This window comes from Cricetulus griseus, chromosome 2 (assembly GCF_003668045.3).
Source record: "Cricetulus griseus strain 17A/GY chromosome 2, alternate assembly CriGri-PICRH-1.0, whole genome shotgun sequence".
Lineage (NCBI taxonomy): Eukaryota > Metazoa > Chordata > Mammalia > Rodentia > Cricetidae > Cricetulus > Cricetulus griseus.
In genome coordinates this window covers 50541878-50559019 of record NC_048595.1, presented here as the reverse complement: position 1 = coordinate 50559019, position 17142 = coordinate 50541878, and the positions used below count along the sequence as shown (strand labels likewise).

The window sequence follows — 17142 nt, the reverse complement described above, 5'->3', positions numbered from 1 at the left end:
TACAACACAGTATTATACAGTATATCCCAAAACAGTGAGAAGAAAAGATTTTGAACACTTTTACTATTAAGAAATGGTAAGCGTCCGAGGAGATAGATATATTTGTTTCTGACTTGAGCATTGTGTAGTGTATTCATGGATTGAAACATGTATCAGTTAAAAATAAATTTTAGTTTAAAAATCACATGATTTCCTAACTGATTAAGTTTGTTTTGCTTCTGTGACAGAGTCTGATTCAGTCCAGTCTGGCCTCAAACTTGCTGGATAACAGATATCCCTGAACTTTTGATTCCCCTGTGTGTACCTCTCAAGTGCTGAGATTACAGGTGTGTTAACAGTTTTATGTAGTCCTAGGGATTAAACCTAGTACAACTTCATGCATGCTACACAAACACTCTACCTGTAGACCTGTATCCCCAGACCCCTGATGAAGCTTTTTGAGATTTTGTTTTGGAGTCTGTAAAGCTCACGTGGAAGGAACTGAGAGTGTTGTCAGGCTAATGCAATGAAAGAAGTGACAGCACCATCCACATTTACTGATGGTAAAAAGTGATGTTCAATAAAGTTATTTATAACTTAATAAACTATCTGACAAGATAAACAAGACTGGGTTCTCTGGCTTGAGCTCTGCAGTCACTCAGTCATTGCTTAATGGTCCAGTGGCTCTTTCAGAAACTTTCGTCTGTGTTGGGGATTAAATCCAGTACCTTAATGAGCTAGCTAGGCAATTGCTCTACCGCTGTGCTACAGCTGCAGCCCATGATAGTGTTTTAGTCTGACCTCTAGTGTTCTTTCCAAGGTGTTTCTCGGACCCTTATGCCCAGGCTTCTATTGTTTCAGCATTGTTGGGTTACTGACCATTCTTGCACAGACACTGAAGTTGGTTCATGTTTTTTTTCCTTTTTGGTATATTCTTTTACTTTTTATGTGTAAAACCTAGAGTTAATTCTTCAAGGTCCACATAAAATGTGTGGCATCTTTCCAGACACTGTCAAGTTGCATTAATCAGTCTCTCTTTTGTTTTTGTTTTTTGTTTGTGGTTTTTCGAGACAGGGTTTCTCTGTGTAGCTTTGGAGCCTATCCTGGCACTCGCTCTGGAGACCAGCCTGGCCTCGAACTCACAGAAATCCGCCTGCCACTGCCTCCCAAGAGCTGGGATTAAAGGCGTGCACCACCAACACCCGGCTAATCAGTCTCTCTTTTGTGATCATTCTGTTAGCAAATAAAAATCAGGAATTAAGTAGCTGATAAAGACTTCGCACCATAGTTACAACAAATTCTAATATTTATTGATTATCTATTACTATGTGCCAAATATTAGTCTAGCAGTGCTTCTAAGTTGATTTTGTGCCAGGGGGAAGTTAAGACTGTATACCAGGACTGCTGTCCTTAGAAGGCCTAATTACAATGCTGGCTCTTGGTTGGCCTCTGGGAATCTGGACATGGGGAGGGGCTTGCTGTCCCAGATATTACGTTGATATTGCCTTCGTCCTGCCAGTTTAGTGTTTTCGTGTGCCATCCCCAGAGAGTTCCACTTACTCTGTTACAATTTACTGCTGGAGGAATTCAACACAGCTTGTGTCTACACTGGCAGAGGGTCCTCTGAGCACTGTACCACCTGTTATTACCCTTGCTGACATTACTCTGTATCTTTTTCTGTGCAACCAGTCACAGCAACCAGAACAATTAGTTACATGCTGAGGCTTCCTAATAATTCACCAAATGGGGGTGTGCTTGAGAAACTAGACACCCAAGCAATCTTTAACTCAGTTTGTAAACCTCTCTATGAGAGGGAGATTACACCATCTTTCATTTGTTAGGAAACTGAAGATCACAAAGACTAGGTGACCTGGACAAGGACATACATACACTAATAAGGTTAGGATTTCAACATCTTTTGCTTCAGTTTCTTGAGGGTGCTACATACGGAAGAATAATAAGAATAGTAATAATTTTTTTGGGGGGAGGCATAAACTGAAGCTTTCAAGTTAAAGAGTTGTGGTATGGGGAAGAGTGCAGGTATATGCTAGCAAAGAACAGTAAATGCCATGCAGACTGCTTCTCATGGTGAACCAATTGCTATTTTCTCTTTTCAACAGTTCCTTGTGGCTCTTACGTTAAGATAAGATGTCAATACTGAGGTATTGGCCACTCTTAATTTAAAGCTCTTTATGCAAGAAGTCTCAATTACCTTTTAGTAAAATCCTTGAAGCAAAGGCGCAGCTTGTTGTGATGTCTGAAGAGCTTTGGGTCAGCAGGTATTTCAGACAGGAAGACCTGGGCAACCTCCAGAGGTCCCTGAAAAATAAAAGGAACCAAGTGTTTTTATTCTTTAGAGCCATGGAGTTTACCCACAGGACCATGGCACTGACAGGGCTACATTTACACTGAATACAAGCATGTCTGTTACTATTCTCCCGGGACAGAGACCACTTCAGGTTTTCCAAACTTCATACCTAAATTCTTGTCTCCTAAAATTAGTTTCCTTCCTTCCTTCCTTCCTTCCTTCTTCCTCCCCTCCCCCCCCCCCCCCCCCCCCCCCCCGTCTCACTATTTTATATGTATGAGTATTTTGCCTGCAGGTATATATATGTACTAGTGTAGGCAGGTCCCACTGACCAGAAGAAGGCATTGGATGCTCTGGAAATGGAGTTAAGAGATGGTTAGAAGCTGCCATATGGGTACTGGAAATGGAACGTGGGACCGCTGGAAGAGCAGCAAGTGCTCTTAACTGCTGAGCCATCTCATCAACCCCAGATTCATTTCTTACTGGTTCATCCTTCAAAGAAATGAATATGCCTTTGAGGACTGACTACTGACTTCATCAATACACTCTGCCTTGTAGTTTTTTTTAAATTATTCTGCATGCACAAATTTTAACACATCTCCCAATCCACTGGTTATTACACCTGATTTTAAAAAAACAACTTCCCTCAGCATTGCAAAGGTTATTCCTGATGCAATAAATTAAACACAATGACTTTTCGTCTTTTAAATCATTTGAAGGGAAAAAACAAAGATCTTATTTCAGTTTTATACAAGAGCATTTCTCAGCATTGCTCTTTAATCCAAAAAGTAAAAACATATGCAAAACCTGATTAAAGCATTTCTTGATGCTCTTAACTTGGTATATTCTTTAAGACTGGGGCCATGCCTAAATCATAGCAAGACGATCTGAGCAAACCAACTATAGAGTTATCACAATGGCTACCAACATGTGTGACAAAACAATAGTGGTATTTTATATGCAAATGTCATTACATTTTCCAAAATGGTTTCACATTATTTATTCCATACAACTCATTGTGAAGATCTGGACAAGGAAACACCATCAAGCATCTAAGAGAGCAGAGGTTCACATGTATTCAACACAGCTCTGGAATGAGTCTTTTTTGAATCATGTATACTTTTTAAGGGAAGAATTTTTTTTTTTTGTTTTATCAAGAGACAGAGTCTCATGATGTAGCCTGAACTTGCTCTGGAGACCAGGCTGGTGCTGAACACAAAGATCAGCCTGCCTCAGCTTTCCCAGTGTGGGATTAAAGGTATGTCTAGCAAAGAATATTTTAAGTGATGAAATTCCTACAATATAACAGATATAAGCATAGGCAATGGAAAAGGTAGGTAAGAAGATTGTTACTTCAATTTCTCAATATATCTCCATTTATACTTCAGTACCTTGTGGATTTGCATGATTCTGTCTTTCTATAAACATTACAATATTACTCCAAACCCAGTGTGTGAGTTAAACTGCACACACCCAGCAAGAAGCACCAACCTGGTTCACAGTTGTGCCCACAGACCCCTGCAGGACCATCTGAAGCATTTTGGGGTCTGCTGGATCCTGATGTGTTGCAAACGCCAATTCCTGTGTCTTTTTCTGCATGTCTTCAATAGCAACTTCAATTGGTGTTAAGATTATCTGAGTGAAGGAGTAGCAATCAGGTCAGTGCACTGACTGAAAACTATCTAATGAGCTTTAAATAATAAAGTCAGAAGAAATGGAGACCCATTATAAGCTTTCATATAACAAAATTCTAAACCTCAATCCCTAAATTAATAAAAACAAACCAACAAAAAAAACCCATAAACTGATGAATTAGGGGCCTAGAAGTTAGCCAAAATTAACAATGGTAAAATCCTAGCATGCTAAAACCACATGTCAATTCACAGCATGGATAAACTTGTTTCATGAATTCTTTTTCCTCAGTTGTAGACTTACCTCTTCTTTGTGAGTGACATTGACCCTTGTTTTAATGTAAGGAAAGGCGTGAGACGTTGTCAGAATGGTTTTCCGTTTGAACTGTTCATGAAGTTCCCCATGGGCACGGCCATCTAAAGTGAAGGGTGTACAGTACATGAAACGTCGGAGATTATAATTCTTGTCAAAATAAGTGATTCTGTCCTTCATCTCATAGGTGTCGAAGAATGGCTCCACATAAGTAATCTGAATGTATGCCTGAAAAGGGAAAAGGTCCTTATTCACTAACAATAATCTGTCACCTAGTACATGTCAAGCAAAATAATGTGGAGACCTTCAGAGAGGAAACTACACATTATTACAGTGTCATCAACCTACCTTGTTAGGATCTAATTTACACTTGTCTACAGGATTAGAGTCCTTGATTACTTCAACCACATCCTCTCCAAATCTTTCTCCATAAAATCCCTGTAATGAAGAGAAGGCAATCTCTTACACAGCTTTCCCACAAAACCAGAGCAGGCCCTGGAGAAAGACTCCTCAGCAAGACTGGGGGATTTGACAAGTTTTGTTCTAACTATGTCGTTTCCATCCATACAATAACAGCACAAAAAATAATTTTCTCCAATAAAAAACTCAGGTTTTTACAGGGGTCCTCAAGAGATACAAGACTGAGCCAAAGCTTGGGCAATGGTCATGGCTCTTCCTTCCAAAGGAAAAACTAAGCCATCGAAGGAGGTGACCTTTAAATCCAGCCACCCAATCTCCATGTGGTACCCCACACCTCCCAAAGGGATTTGTGTGATAAAGTTTGGGAAATACAGTCTCCGTATTTCTCAAGACTTACCTAAGTCATAAACAGTAAAAAGCCATATTTGAGCCAGTTTATGAAAACCAAGCCCAGCAAAATGAGCAAAGCAAGGATCAATACCAGCTGGAATAAAAACAAGCCTAGAGGCCTGCTTCCCAAGCTGTTCTGGGCACACAAGTCTCTCAGGGATCCTGTCAAAATGCAGACTTTGATTTAGAAAGTCTGGGGGGATGTGGGATTCTACATTTGAAGATCTCCTATATGATACTAACGCACCCGAGCCACGAGCCACACTTGGAGCAGTAAAAGAAGGTTCAGAAGAGCAACTGGAAAGGAAAGATGTGTTAACACAAAAATACAAAGCAGTCATCTAGGAGAAACAAGGAGCTCTCAGGAAGGGATACTATGAAGTGTTTCCAGGTGTGACTGCAGCAGTTAATCTCTGAAGGCGCCTCACTGGACGGTTAGGTCACAGAGACAACACCCGAGCCAGCTATTTCCTGGGCCTCTGCTTCCAATCTCATTACATACTGCTCCTTAATGTCTTGTCTCTTTCTCAAGTGTAAAAAAATTGGAGTAATTCCGAAGGGTAAAGGAGCTTAGAAAATATGTGTGAAAATAAAGTATAGCTAATACCAATTTGCTGCTGTTATAAAGGAACTGAAGGCTTTGAAAGGGTGTTATTATACCTCTCAAACATTCTTTTATACCACACAAATCATTCATCTGGCTTATCTGGATAATAAAACTGGATGTGAAAGTCTATTCACTATAGAAACATAAGATGACATTCGTGAACCACCACGGCATTCACCTCCAATCTGTGAGAAATCTCTGCGAGTTTGGTTATGGCAGGCTCCTTGTAAACAAACTCCTGTTCATCCAAATCCCCGAACTTGGTTCCATAAAAACCAACACGGAAATAGGTGCCAAACATCCGCTTACCATCCTAGGTTTAGGAAAATGAGAAAATTTAATATATAGACTTTTTGCTTTTGACATTATGCTTAGATTGCTATTTTGTAAAATTTCCACAACACTGTAAAAAGTTAACTCAAAATTATGTTTATTTTTCAAATGAGGGTAAAAACAAAGAAAACTATTTTTCTTCACTATTTCTAACAAGGATTATGCAAATTAGGGTTTTTTTTGGTTTGTTTTTACCAAATGAAACAAAATGGTCTTTGTTTTAAAGTTCATACAGTTGGGCTATATTAATTTATTTTCCTTATTGAACCAAACAGTCTTAATATAAAAGTAAACCAAGTTAATTAAAACACAGCACTAATATATTTTCAAATCAACACTATCCTTCTCATAGTCTCTATGAGTATATTAAAAAGAGATCATAGAAGTTAGGAGCAAGCCGGGCATTGGTGGTGCACACCTTTAATCCCAGCACTGGGGGGGGGCAGAGGCAGGCAGATCTCTGTGAGTTCGAGGCCAGCCTGGTCTACAAGAGCTAGTTCCAGGACAGCCTCCAAAGCCACAGAGAAACCCTGTCTTGAAAAACCAAAAAAAAAAAAAAAAAAAAAAAAAAAAAAAAAAAAAAAAAAGAAAGTTAGGAGCCAAGGACAGCATCTGGCATAGAGTACAAAATCAGTAAAGTGTCAAAATCCTTCAGAAGTACTAATGTAAAAATTAGTTAATCAGTACTATTCTGCTGCTAAAAATATTTGTATGTGGAAGACTAAAAATGGAATAGAAAGAAAAAATGTAAATGCAAGGTAATAATAAAATTTTGAGATGGGTTGTTATTTTAAAGACCACCAAAAGCACTCACTAAATTCCTGATTTCTGATTTTTGTATAGTAAGAATTACTATCCTGCTCTCATTTCATTGGCCTTTTCAGTGACACCCTGTATGACATCTCAGAAACACAGGATAATGTGATAGGACCTAACATTAGCCACACATTGCCAGCGGTACAAGGACAGAAAGTCACACTAATTCTCACACAAACTCAGTGAGAACCAATCCTTTCAGTAAGGATTACACCTGGACATTTCTAGCAATTTTGAGAATGCAGTGACTCCTATGTGTAAAGTATTAAGTTCCTCTGAGTTCTCTTTAAGTCTAAATTGCTTTATGTTTATTTTTGCAATGAACAAAATGAACAACAAATGTTATAAATAATTAAGCAAAATGAGAAACTTTGATCCTAATTTACCAATACTGAAGTGAGGAAAAAGTACAATGATAACCCCATATTCTCAGCTATAATAAGAAAAATATCTTTGAAGCTAAAGAAATGAAATTTGTAACAAAACCATTTCTTCAATTACTTCATTTGAAATTTAACATAAATATTAATTGATTCTGGTAGTAAATGAAATCTGTAGATGAATTTCATGAAAACTTTTATTAGAACCACCAGTAGGTCAATAATATACTTTAGCACAAGGCAAGAAGGCACTGCATGGAACACAAACAAAATATCTAAGATAACTATTTATAAATCTGTGATTAATTTTCAAATACATTGAATAGTTCTCATTTCTTAAAAGCAAAAATACTAAAATACTCTATTCCAGCTGTCTGGCTCAAGAGGTTTCCAGTTTAAAATGTTATTCTAGACTGGCATTAGTGGCGCACACCTTTAATCGCAGCACTTAAGAGGCAGAGGCTGACAGATCTCTTTGAGTTTGAAGCCAGCCTGCTTTACAGACTGAGTTCCAGGACAGCCAGGCCTGTTACACAGAGAAACCCTGTCTCAAAAACAATGTTATTATAAATCTTTAATATGACCCAAAGACAGTAATTAGGACTTGCTTCCCTTAGCTAAACTCTCCAATTCTCAACCTTTGTATCCTGCTTCCATTTTATTGGTCTGTCTGGTGACACTCCATAATGTGTGCCATCCCAAAACAGGCACAATATTGTGATGTGACCTGATGGTGAAGAGACTCGTGAGATCACTGCTTCACTAGTTCGAATTTTGGATCTAACTAAATCTTAACTACATCTTTTAACATATTTTTCATATTGATATTATTATGTTAGCTATTATTCACCTTCACTAATAATTAGACTTGCTCCTCAAAAGAATAAAATGTAAAATCAAATGATTACAATATAAATAGGTATAAACTGTAATGAGTAGTATCAAGAATGAAAGATTAATCTTGGAGCCAAATCACAAATAGGGTTCTAGCCATCTACAAGGCTCAACATTTAAAAAAAAAAAAAAAAGAATGACCAAATGAATGGAGGTAAAAAGAGGGGACATTCCAGTAGACAGAGGATGTATGTGAAGGAAACTGAATTCAGGTACTGAATGCCTAAGGTATGTCAGGTATTGTGACACAGGAATTCACCAAAGACACACAGAAGGGAAAACTCATCAAGCAGGTGACAACTGAGGAAAGAGGGGCAAAGCTCTTCATACAGATTTCCAGCCAGAGTAAAAGTCAGTGCAAAGGCTCTGAGGAAGGAGCCTATCTGGTGTATTTGAGAACAGTGTGGATGAGGCAGAGGAAATCAATTGAAGAACAGGAGGCAATAACATCATAGAATTAACAAGGTGTTCTTGGACCTTGTGCATGTGAGTATGTGTGTGGTGTAGAGGGTGGGATAGACAGAGAAGACCAATAATCTGAGCAGCCACATTTCAATTTAGAATCCCCCTCCCACTGACCCCCCTGCATGGTATCTGGTTTATCAAAGTGTAATCAATCATGTAACTTCACCTCCAGTAAAAAACATTTAATTTTCTCTTCAGTTTTGATACTTGCTTTTGTTTTGAATTACTTCCTATAGTTTAGCATTACTTGCTTTATGATTCAGAATTCATTCTGAATTTCACATCACTCCCACACTATACATAGCATATTCTTCCTTAGCAGCTTTACTCATGGCTTTCTTAACTCTGTGGGTGATGAAACTGCATCAGCAAAGAAAATTACCTCCCATGCCAAACATATTTGCATCTGTCCTAGCTTTGTTTTCTTTACTAAGGAAGAAGCTGTCTGTTGGGATAGTGGTATACTTCCATAATGACACCATTTTGGTAACTGTGTTTATCTTCATTCAGCTGTTTCCATTATGCTAGCTGATTGCCATACAGGCACAATAATACCTTATACGTTAAGTCTGTTCTTAATGACCATTTATCAGATTCTTCTAGCCATGATTTCCACTTAGGAACATAAGACAGGGAACATTTTATTGACCTTTTTTTTTTTTTTTTTTTTTTTTTTTTAAGAGGGCCGGGGAGGGACTGATCCTGGGGCCTTTCATACTTTAGGCAAACACTCTACTAATGAATGACTTCTCAGCCCTGTTTGTTTTCCATCTTGAGACAAGGTCTTGCTAAAGTTTCCAGGATAGCCTTAAACATGCAATCCTCTTGCATCCTCTTCTGGAATAGCTGTTATTACAGGAATGTGCCATTGCACCTGGCCTATTAGCCTAACTTATGTTAAGATTTCGACAAGGGCCAGGGCATAGCTCAGCAGTCCAGCACTTGTCTAGATTTCATGAAGTCTATGGATCATATCACCATTATAGCAACAACAAAACCAACAGATTTCAAGTAACTATAATGGTAGTATCAATGTTGTACAAAGCCAACAATAAAAAGTGACCTCCAACAGGTTTTGATTAATTACTATGTTGTAAACACTTTATATGCATTATATTAACTCTCTCTCTCTCTCTCTCTCTCTCTCTCTCTCTCTCTCTCTCTCTCTCTCTCTCTCTCTCTCTCTCTCTCTCTCTCTTGCCTATGCTGGCCTTGAACTCTCAGTCCTCCTGTTTCAGCCACCAGAGTGCTGAAATGAAAGGCACACCACAGTTTGTCCAGCCTATATGTATCACATTAATATTTAGCAGAATTCTGTGATTAGTACCACTATTTTGACCCTCATCTTACAGATGAAAGAAACAAACAAAAAACCCAAAAATCCTTGCCTATGATCACACTGTAGTAACTGATGGAGCTAGAAGTTAAACTCTGGCATTTTTATGTGATACCCAAATCCAGGCTCTTTCTTCAGGTACATTTTTCCATAGTCCATCCCCAAGTACAGACACTAGGACATGAGAATGATCCTGAGTTGTCATCACCTCTCTGGTTTTGCTTAAGAACTTGGAGTAGGCTGGGGAGACGGCTCAGAGGTTATGAGCACTAGCTGCTCTTCCAGAGGTCCTGAGTTCAATTCCCAGAAACCACATGGTGGCTTATAACCATCTGTTATGAGATCTGGTGCCCTCTTCTGGTGTGCAGATAAACATGGAAGCAGAATGTTGTATACATAGTAAATAAAAAAAAAAATCTTAAAAAAAAAAAAAGAACTTGGAGTAATCCAATTTATTTTTGTTTTGCTCTGGCTCAAAAACAGGGTTTCTTGTTGGGTAGCCTAAAACTCCCTAGTTAGTGAAGACTGGCCTTTAACCCCTGATCTTCTTGCCTCAGCCTCCCAAGTCCTGGGATTATAAACACACCTGCTAAATAATTCACTACAGAATTACCTCCCCTTCTCTGCTTGTTTTTATCTTCCTTTGTATTGCTGTGTCATCCCCTATCATAACTGTTTTTGCAATTTGCAGGTCTTTTTCACACAATCCAATATGAAGATTAAGTGGTAGTTTAACAGACATACTTTTATAGCCTAGCCAGTTTCTTATCAGAGGTCCAATTCTGATCATTACATATCCCCATTCCCACAAAAGATGTAATATCCAATATCATCTACATTTTGCTTATCCCAAAGCCAGCAGAGGAAGCAAAACAAAATGGTATGGCATGGTCTCACTAGATCCACCTTAAGGTCTACTACCAGGGAGGCATTCACCACCCCCTCAGCCAGCACAGCTCATGGGTCCTGAGGAAAAGAGCCATGAGTGCTTTATACCTATATTTCTTCTCCTCTTGTAAAGTACTCCACGCTCCCCGAATCAGCTACCTAAAGGAACCTTTATGTTCCATCTTCAAAAAAGAAAAAAAGAAAGAAAGAAAGAAAGAAAGAAAGAAAGAAAAAAAGAAAGAAAGAAATCTTTTGTGGTATTCATTTCTTTCCCTTCATTTTAATTGGCTGTTTCTAATTCTGCATTCATTTTATTAACTTGGATGAATTATAGTATTTGACTCAACAACAGTGTAGAAGCCAAACTTTTAGCCAGTGTTTCTGAGCACACAACAACCAAAGCATTAACTCCTATTTGTGTTCATCCAATTCAGTAATAAGTTAAGGCAATCATTTTAGATGTTTCTATGACAAAGGTTACGGGATATCACTCTCTTTATAAAGCTAACTTTACTTTCTCTAGCAGCTCTAGATTCTAAAAGGCATGGTGGAGTAGAGTATGGTAATGTCTTTGAAGGAGTAGGTTGTATTTTTTTTTTAAATAGACAAAATGTCATGTAACTATATTATCAACATTTGAAGAGAGTTGTTTTGAAAAATATGAGCTTCCAGTGGTGAATATCTTCATACAGACTGATAACTATCTGGCAAATGAACAAATGAATCTTTTGAAAACAAATGGATGCACACAAAATGTGAAACAGTCACCACATTTTCAGAAAGAAATGAAACATTTTCTTTCAAAAATAATTTAAGTGTGGGCTGGAGAGATGGCTCAGAGGTTAAGAACACTAGCTGGTCTTCCAAAGGTCCTGAGTTCAATTCCCAGCAACCACAAGGTGGCTCACAGCCATCTATAACAAGATCCGGTGCCTCTTCCAGCTAGCAGGCACACATGAAGGCAGAACACTGTATCCATAATAAACAAATAAACACATCTTTAAAAAATAATTTAAGTACACCATAGGAAATGATTTATTTTCTATTATTTCAAGAACAAACGAGCTTTGGGAAAAATGAAAATAAAAGCAAAAAGCAAACAGATATTGAGGAACAAAATGTGCTAGAGTAGTCAACAGTTGCAGGTTCTGCAGAATTCACAACAAATCACTGACATTTAAATACTTGAGTAAACTGCTAAATATTGTGGTATCAAGGTTGAGGGTTCTCCCCCCACCCCCAAAGCCTTGCTAAGCCAAATTATTTCTATGGAATCAAGAACAGAATGTAAAATGAGGGACATTGCAGAATCAAGAAACTTTCTACAATATATAAACTGTTCTTACTAGATATTAATCCAATGAGAGTTCTACGAGAAATACTAAGAAATTAGCTAAGAAACAGTTTTAGAAAAAATGAAATCACTGAAGCTGTCAGAGTCAAACAGGAAAATATTCACAAGATAGGAACTTACCACAATAGACAATAGTAAAAGTAGGGAGTAGGTCAGCAACCAGGGGCAAGAGAGAGAAAACAGAAAGCATTTTAATTAGGGGAATTTAACAACATTTAAGCAGCAAATGGCAGCAAACACATCTGTAAAATGCAAGCATCCACTTAAGTTTAACAAGGGATAGCAAAAAACACACGTGCAACAAATTCAGATGCTATGAAGCTGAAGATCCAGTAAGGCAGTGACAGGAATGCAAACAAGGAAATAAGGTCTGTGCAACTTTTACCATGCAGCATGATGGGAGAATGGTATTAATGTCACAACCAGTGGAAAGTATATCGTCCAGGGGTCGATTTAGCATCAAGCAGATTTGTAAAAAACTGCTCAGAGGTTTTAATATATTCTTAATTTTATGTGTACTTTTTAGCTAATTCTATTTCATGTTAGAATACCCATGAGGAAATTTATTCCTCAAAAACAGCCATGGCAATACTCTGCATATGCTTAGATAAAGCCACAGAAATAAGAGATTGTATTTTAAGCATGAATAAGGGCATACAGATTTAATCTGGAGAATGAAGACAGATGTACAAGTTCTGGCGCATGTAAAGATAAGCAGGGGGTAGGTGCTTTTTGAGAAATGGAATGACATCCAGTAGTAACATTTGTCTCCAAGGTATTCTAATGGGTCCCCAAACAAGGATTGCAAAGGAACCAAATAGAGAAGCCTAGCCTATTTAGCCAAAATAAGTCTAATGACAAGTGAGAGGCAAAGCCAAAAATCTTACTAACATACCTAGCCCAAATAGACCTTATTTACTATTAGGGCATGATTTATAGAATTCTCTCCTTTACAGAAATATGAAAAATCATTATAATCAATTGTTAAGGCAATTACAGATAAGACTTAATGTATATTTAAACTTTTCCAAATTTAAGTACTACATAAAAGGAAGCACATATAGTCTTCATTATATAGTGATAAACACTATCAGAATATGAGGTCGAATTAAATATTAAGTTTTCTCAATTTCTTTATCTTGCTTCCCCAACTAAATTTAAGTGACCAAAATCAATTTCTTTCCAGGTGTGTGTATGTGTGCGTGTGTGCTATATACAGGGCCATGTGACTCATGTTCAAATTAAACACCATTTCTTCAATTCTAACATGCCTATTTTCCTCCCACATTTTAGTTATCACCAGAATTGGCCTCCATTGTTACAGGATGCCCAGTTTAGCACACAAATGACTTTTCTACAAAGACACAGAAAATAGTATGTCCCCAACTGATGGAATCAAACAAAATATAATATTTTTTCATTTATACCTCTGAGCAATAACATATAAATCGACCTCTGAAAATGAGTGAAACAATATGGTTAAAAAAGAAATCTGTGTGTAAGTGTTGATGAAAGAAATGCATCAAAGGATAAAAACAAACTAAAGTGATAACACAGTGGCTCATTTACCAAAGAATCTCATTAGTGTAACAGGGGCTTCCATGCACTGCCTAGAACCTCTAAATCAAAAAGTTCTTAAAATAACTTACAGTGTTTTAACAAAATTTCTTTGGTTAATGAATTCAGTTGATAAGCAGACAGCAACAGAATGCCCACAGCTAGCACATGTGGGCAAAGCATCGGCATAAGAAATCTGGTCAAATCCATCTATTAGTGTCTTAAACTAACTAAAACATTACCTACCTCCCAGCCAGTACTCTGTGTAACAAAAAGTAAAAAAAAGGGCAAGTCATAAAAAAAACTGTTCAAAAGAACAAAAAGGCCAAAGGAAGTTCAGTTACATGGTACCATACCACAAAATCTTCTTGACAGAGGATAACAAAATATTTTAAACAGCACATACTCTTTCATTTAAGACTGACAGAAATTTTATGACATATTCGTTCAAAATTCAAGCTGTAAAATTTTATCTTTGCAAAGCTAAGTTTTAAAAGTGAAAGTACTTCTTAAGCGGAAGTACACATTTCAGGGAAAGGGAACCTAATTTGGCGCCTGTTCTGTCTCTATGTCTAACTCAGATCTCTAGTTACCATGAGCTTCATTCCACTGAAATATCCAGGTTAAACAGGACATACATTGCAATTTTGCTAAATACCAGGATGCCAGGAACTCAATCAAATGGAACTTTCTTGAAAACTACTAGTAGTAGCTCTACATGTTCCAGACTGGACACATAAAATTTGCATCATAGAGCTCTCAAGGCAGATGAAGCTCCCATAGCATGTGCATAATTGATTATTAAAAAATACCTGTAACCATCATGAAATCTAACCAATCTTTTGCAACTTCAATATTTTAGAAGATTACAATAGAGTCCAATAGACTCAGTCAGAAGGTACCAACCACTAACAGTCTATTTCACTTTCTAAGGAAGTTTAATTTGATTCTAATTTTGGTGATAATGTGGCCTACACAGGAAAGTAAAGTACTGATGAAATCACTCTATAAATTACACAAGAACGTCTTTCATTCATTATTTTTGTGTTAGAAATACACTGTGGGTAACAGTGCGAATGTAGAAGAAACAAGCACAGCCATAGCAGTAAAAAAGAATACCAGGATTTCATTAATATTTCATACCACTCAACAAAAAGTTAATTTACATATAAAACCTTTTGGCAACAAAGGAACAGATATTAATTTAAGTATCAGATCCATAATTATAATCTACAATACAATACAGAAAATAAAGATCCCAAAACATTGATAAAGAGTGGTAATTCAAAAGTTTTAGGGGGAAAAGTCATTTGGGAAGTTTCTAATAATCATAAGCACTTTAGGTAAATTCACTCATGTTTTTGTTAACGAGTCTGAATTTAACCAGGAACCTTCTTTTAGCCCAAGTAAAATGGTCACTTCATGGGATCTGGTTTGATGTGAACACAAGGCAATGTTAAGGTTTCCACACTTTCCCCCAACTATTAAAGCTACCAAGTGGGACTGTTACCTGATGAACGATTTTGCTGAATGCTTCTTGAAGTTTACCATGGATGGTGGAGAGCTTCTTTGCATCCCGATTAGCTTCATGAATAGGAATGAGTACTTTGTAAACCTCATTAACTGCTTCGTACATGCCAGCCTACAGAAATAATGTTTGTGAGATACCGCTTTCTTTTAGAGCAATGAAAAGATCATTACAATTTGTAAATTCACTGTATTTTTATTAAGATAATACCACTGAAGCTTTTCCAATAGGTCTAACTTTTAATTGTATTAAAACTTAAAACCAATTTTATGTAATGTATTATTCCCTCTGAAGGACTCAAATGGGTATGTGTTTATATTACACACACATGAATAGTTATATCGATATAAAGTTTGAACTGGAATCCTGTTCCTCTCTAGCCTACAGTGACTTCACTAAGGTAAACGTGCATATGTGCGCATAAACTCCTGAGAACTAATTATGAGAACTCCAAGAAATTCAACTATTATACTGGTCACAGATCTCCAATTCTCTTAACAACTAGATAATCTTTGGTCTTTGGGAAAACCTAAATCATTTGCTTTTCCAAAACTGTAAGTTGGACCAGGAATTACTTACTAGAAACTCATGGAAAAGTCTTTAAATATTTTAAGGCAATGTGAGGTTTTGCTCAATTGCATGGCTGTTGCATTCTTTCACATAGCAGCTACCACTGTAACAGGAGGGGGCAGTTTTCCCAGGGCTTTACAGATCTCAAGAGCTCTTTCTGTAAATGTGAGTCTTACATGCTTATAGAACACATCACAGGAGGGTCTTTCTGTAAGTGTGAGTCTTATACACTTCCAGGACACATCACAGAGGATCTTTCTGTAAGTGTGAGTCTTACATGCTTATAGGACACATCACAGGAGGATCTTTCTATAAGTGTTGAGTCTTACATGCTTATAGGACACATTACAGAAGGATTTTTCTGTAAGTGTGAGTCTTACACACTTCATGACACATCACAGAGGATCTTTCTGTAAGTGTGAGTCTTACACACTTCAGGACACACCACAGGAGGATCTTTCTGTAAGTATGAGTATTACACACTACAGGACACATCACAGAGGATCTTGAAACAATGATGTAGATTCAATAAGGAATAAATTTAGCATAGCTAAACACTCTAGGAATTAATAAGTTAAAAGCTTAATTCAAAATAATATATAATTAATATATATTAATAATGTGTTAACAAAAGAATTTCTGCACAAAAGACCTCTAGTCTTTAATCTAAATGTACTTCTGTGAATTATTGGAATTATACACATACACAAACACACAAATAAAATTTACATATTCTGTCAACAGAAAAAAAAAATCTTGCCCTATCCCTCAGCTAGTTCACTCTACTTTAAGGCAAGAATGGTATGGTCATGGTCCTTAGAGATAGGACATTTTTGAAAGGACTGAAATCTGGAAAAATATTTTTAAGAGCTTGAAAATCATTATACTTAAATATGTTGGTTCTAAGGACCAATAATGCTAAAGATGGTATTAATGCCAGTGTATAAAGTGGTAAGCATCCTCTATATATGAACTTATTTACTTATTCCTCATGCTAACCTGAGGTACATATTATTATTAGATATATTTACCTGTTAAGCAAAGACATAAATACACTAAGCAAATTGTACCTGAAATAACTCAGCTACTAGGTGTGGAGCTCAGACTGAACTTGACACACTTGAACAATACCTTGCAGGATAGGGTCAAGGCCTAGAGAAGAAATCTAATTACCAGAGAAGAATAACAGTTCTGCATACCATTTCAAGCTTTGCCCTTACCCTTTCCATAAACCTTATGGTCTCCTGAACCTTGGTGCTAGGACACTGAACACTAAGCAGTAAAGTCCAAGGAAACACGGACTTGATCAAAGAGGAGCAAGAAGGTTGGGCTATGTTCCTTCTGCAAACGTCCTGTCTGGGCTCCCCTTGACA

The 17142-nt window shown here is 37.2% G+C and overlaps 1 protein-coding gene across 4 annotated transcripts in view; it reads right to left on the bottom strand.

Moving 5' to 3' along the window:
• The window catches only part of Dock7 (dedicator of cytokinesis 7), a 174308-nt gene that overhangs the window by 7775 nt on the left and 149391 nt on the right, over nt 1-17142 (bottom strand). For 3 of the 4 annotated variants that reach the window (XM_027400470.2, XM_035439788.1, XM_027400472.2), the window contains 6 exons: nt 15182-15313; nt 5827-5961; nt 4580-4669; nt 4223-4459; nt 3779-3922; nt 2192-2298 (listed from right to left, as the gene is read on the bottom strand). In XM_027400470.2, the coding sequence (XP_027256271.1) occupies nt 2192-2298; nt 3779-3922; nt 4223-4459; nt 4580-4669; nt 5827-5961; nt 15182-15313 (845 nt within the window). Of the gene's footprint in view, nt 1-2191; nt 2299-3778; nt 3923-4222; nt 4460-4579; nt 4670-5826; nt 5962-12184; nt 12230-13917; nt 13933-15181; nt 15314-17142 lie in introns of those variants that run through there. The other variant, XM_035439789.1, reaches the window with a different exon arrangement.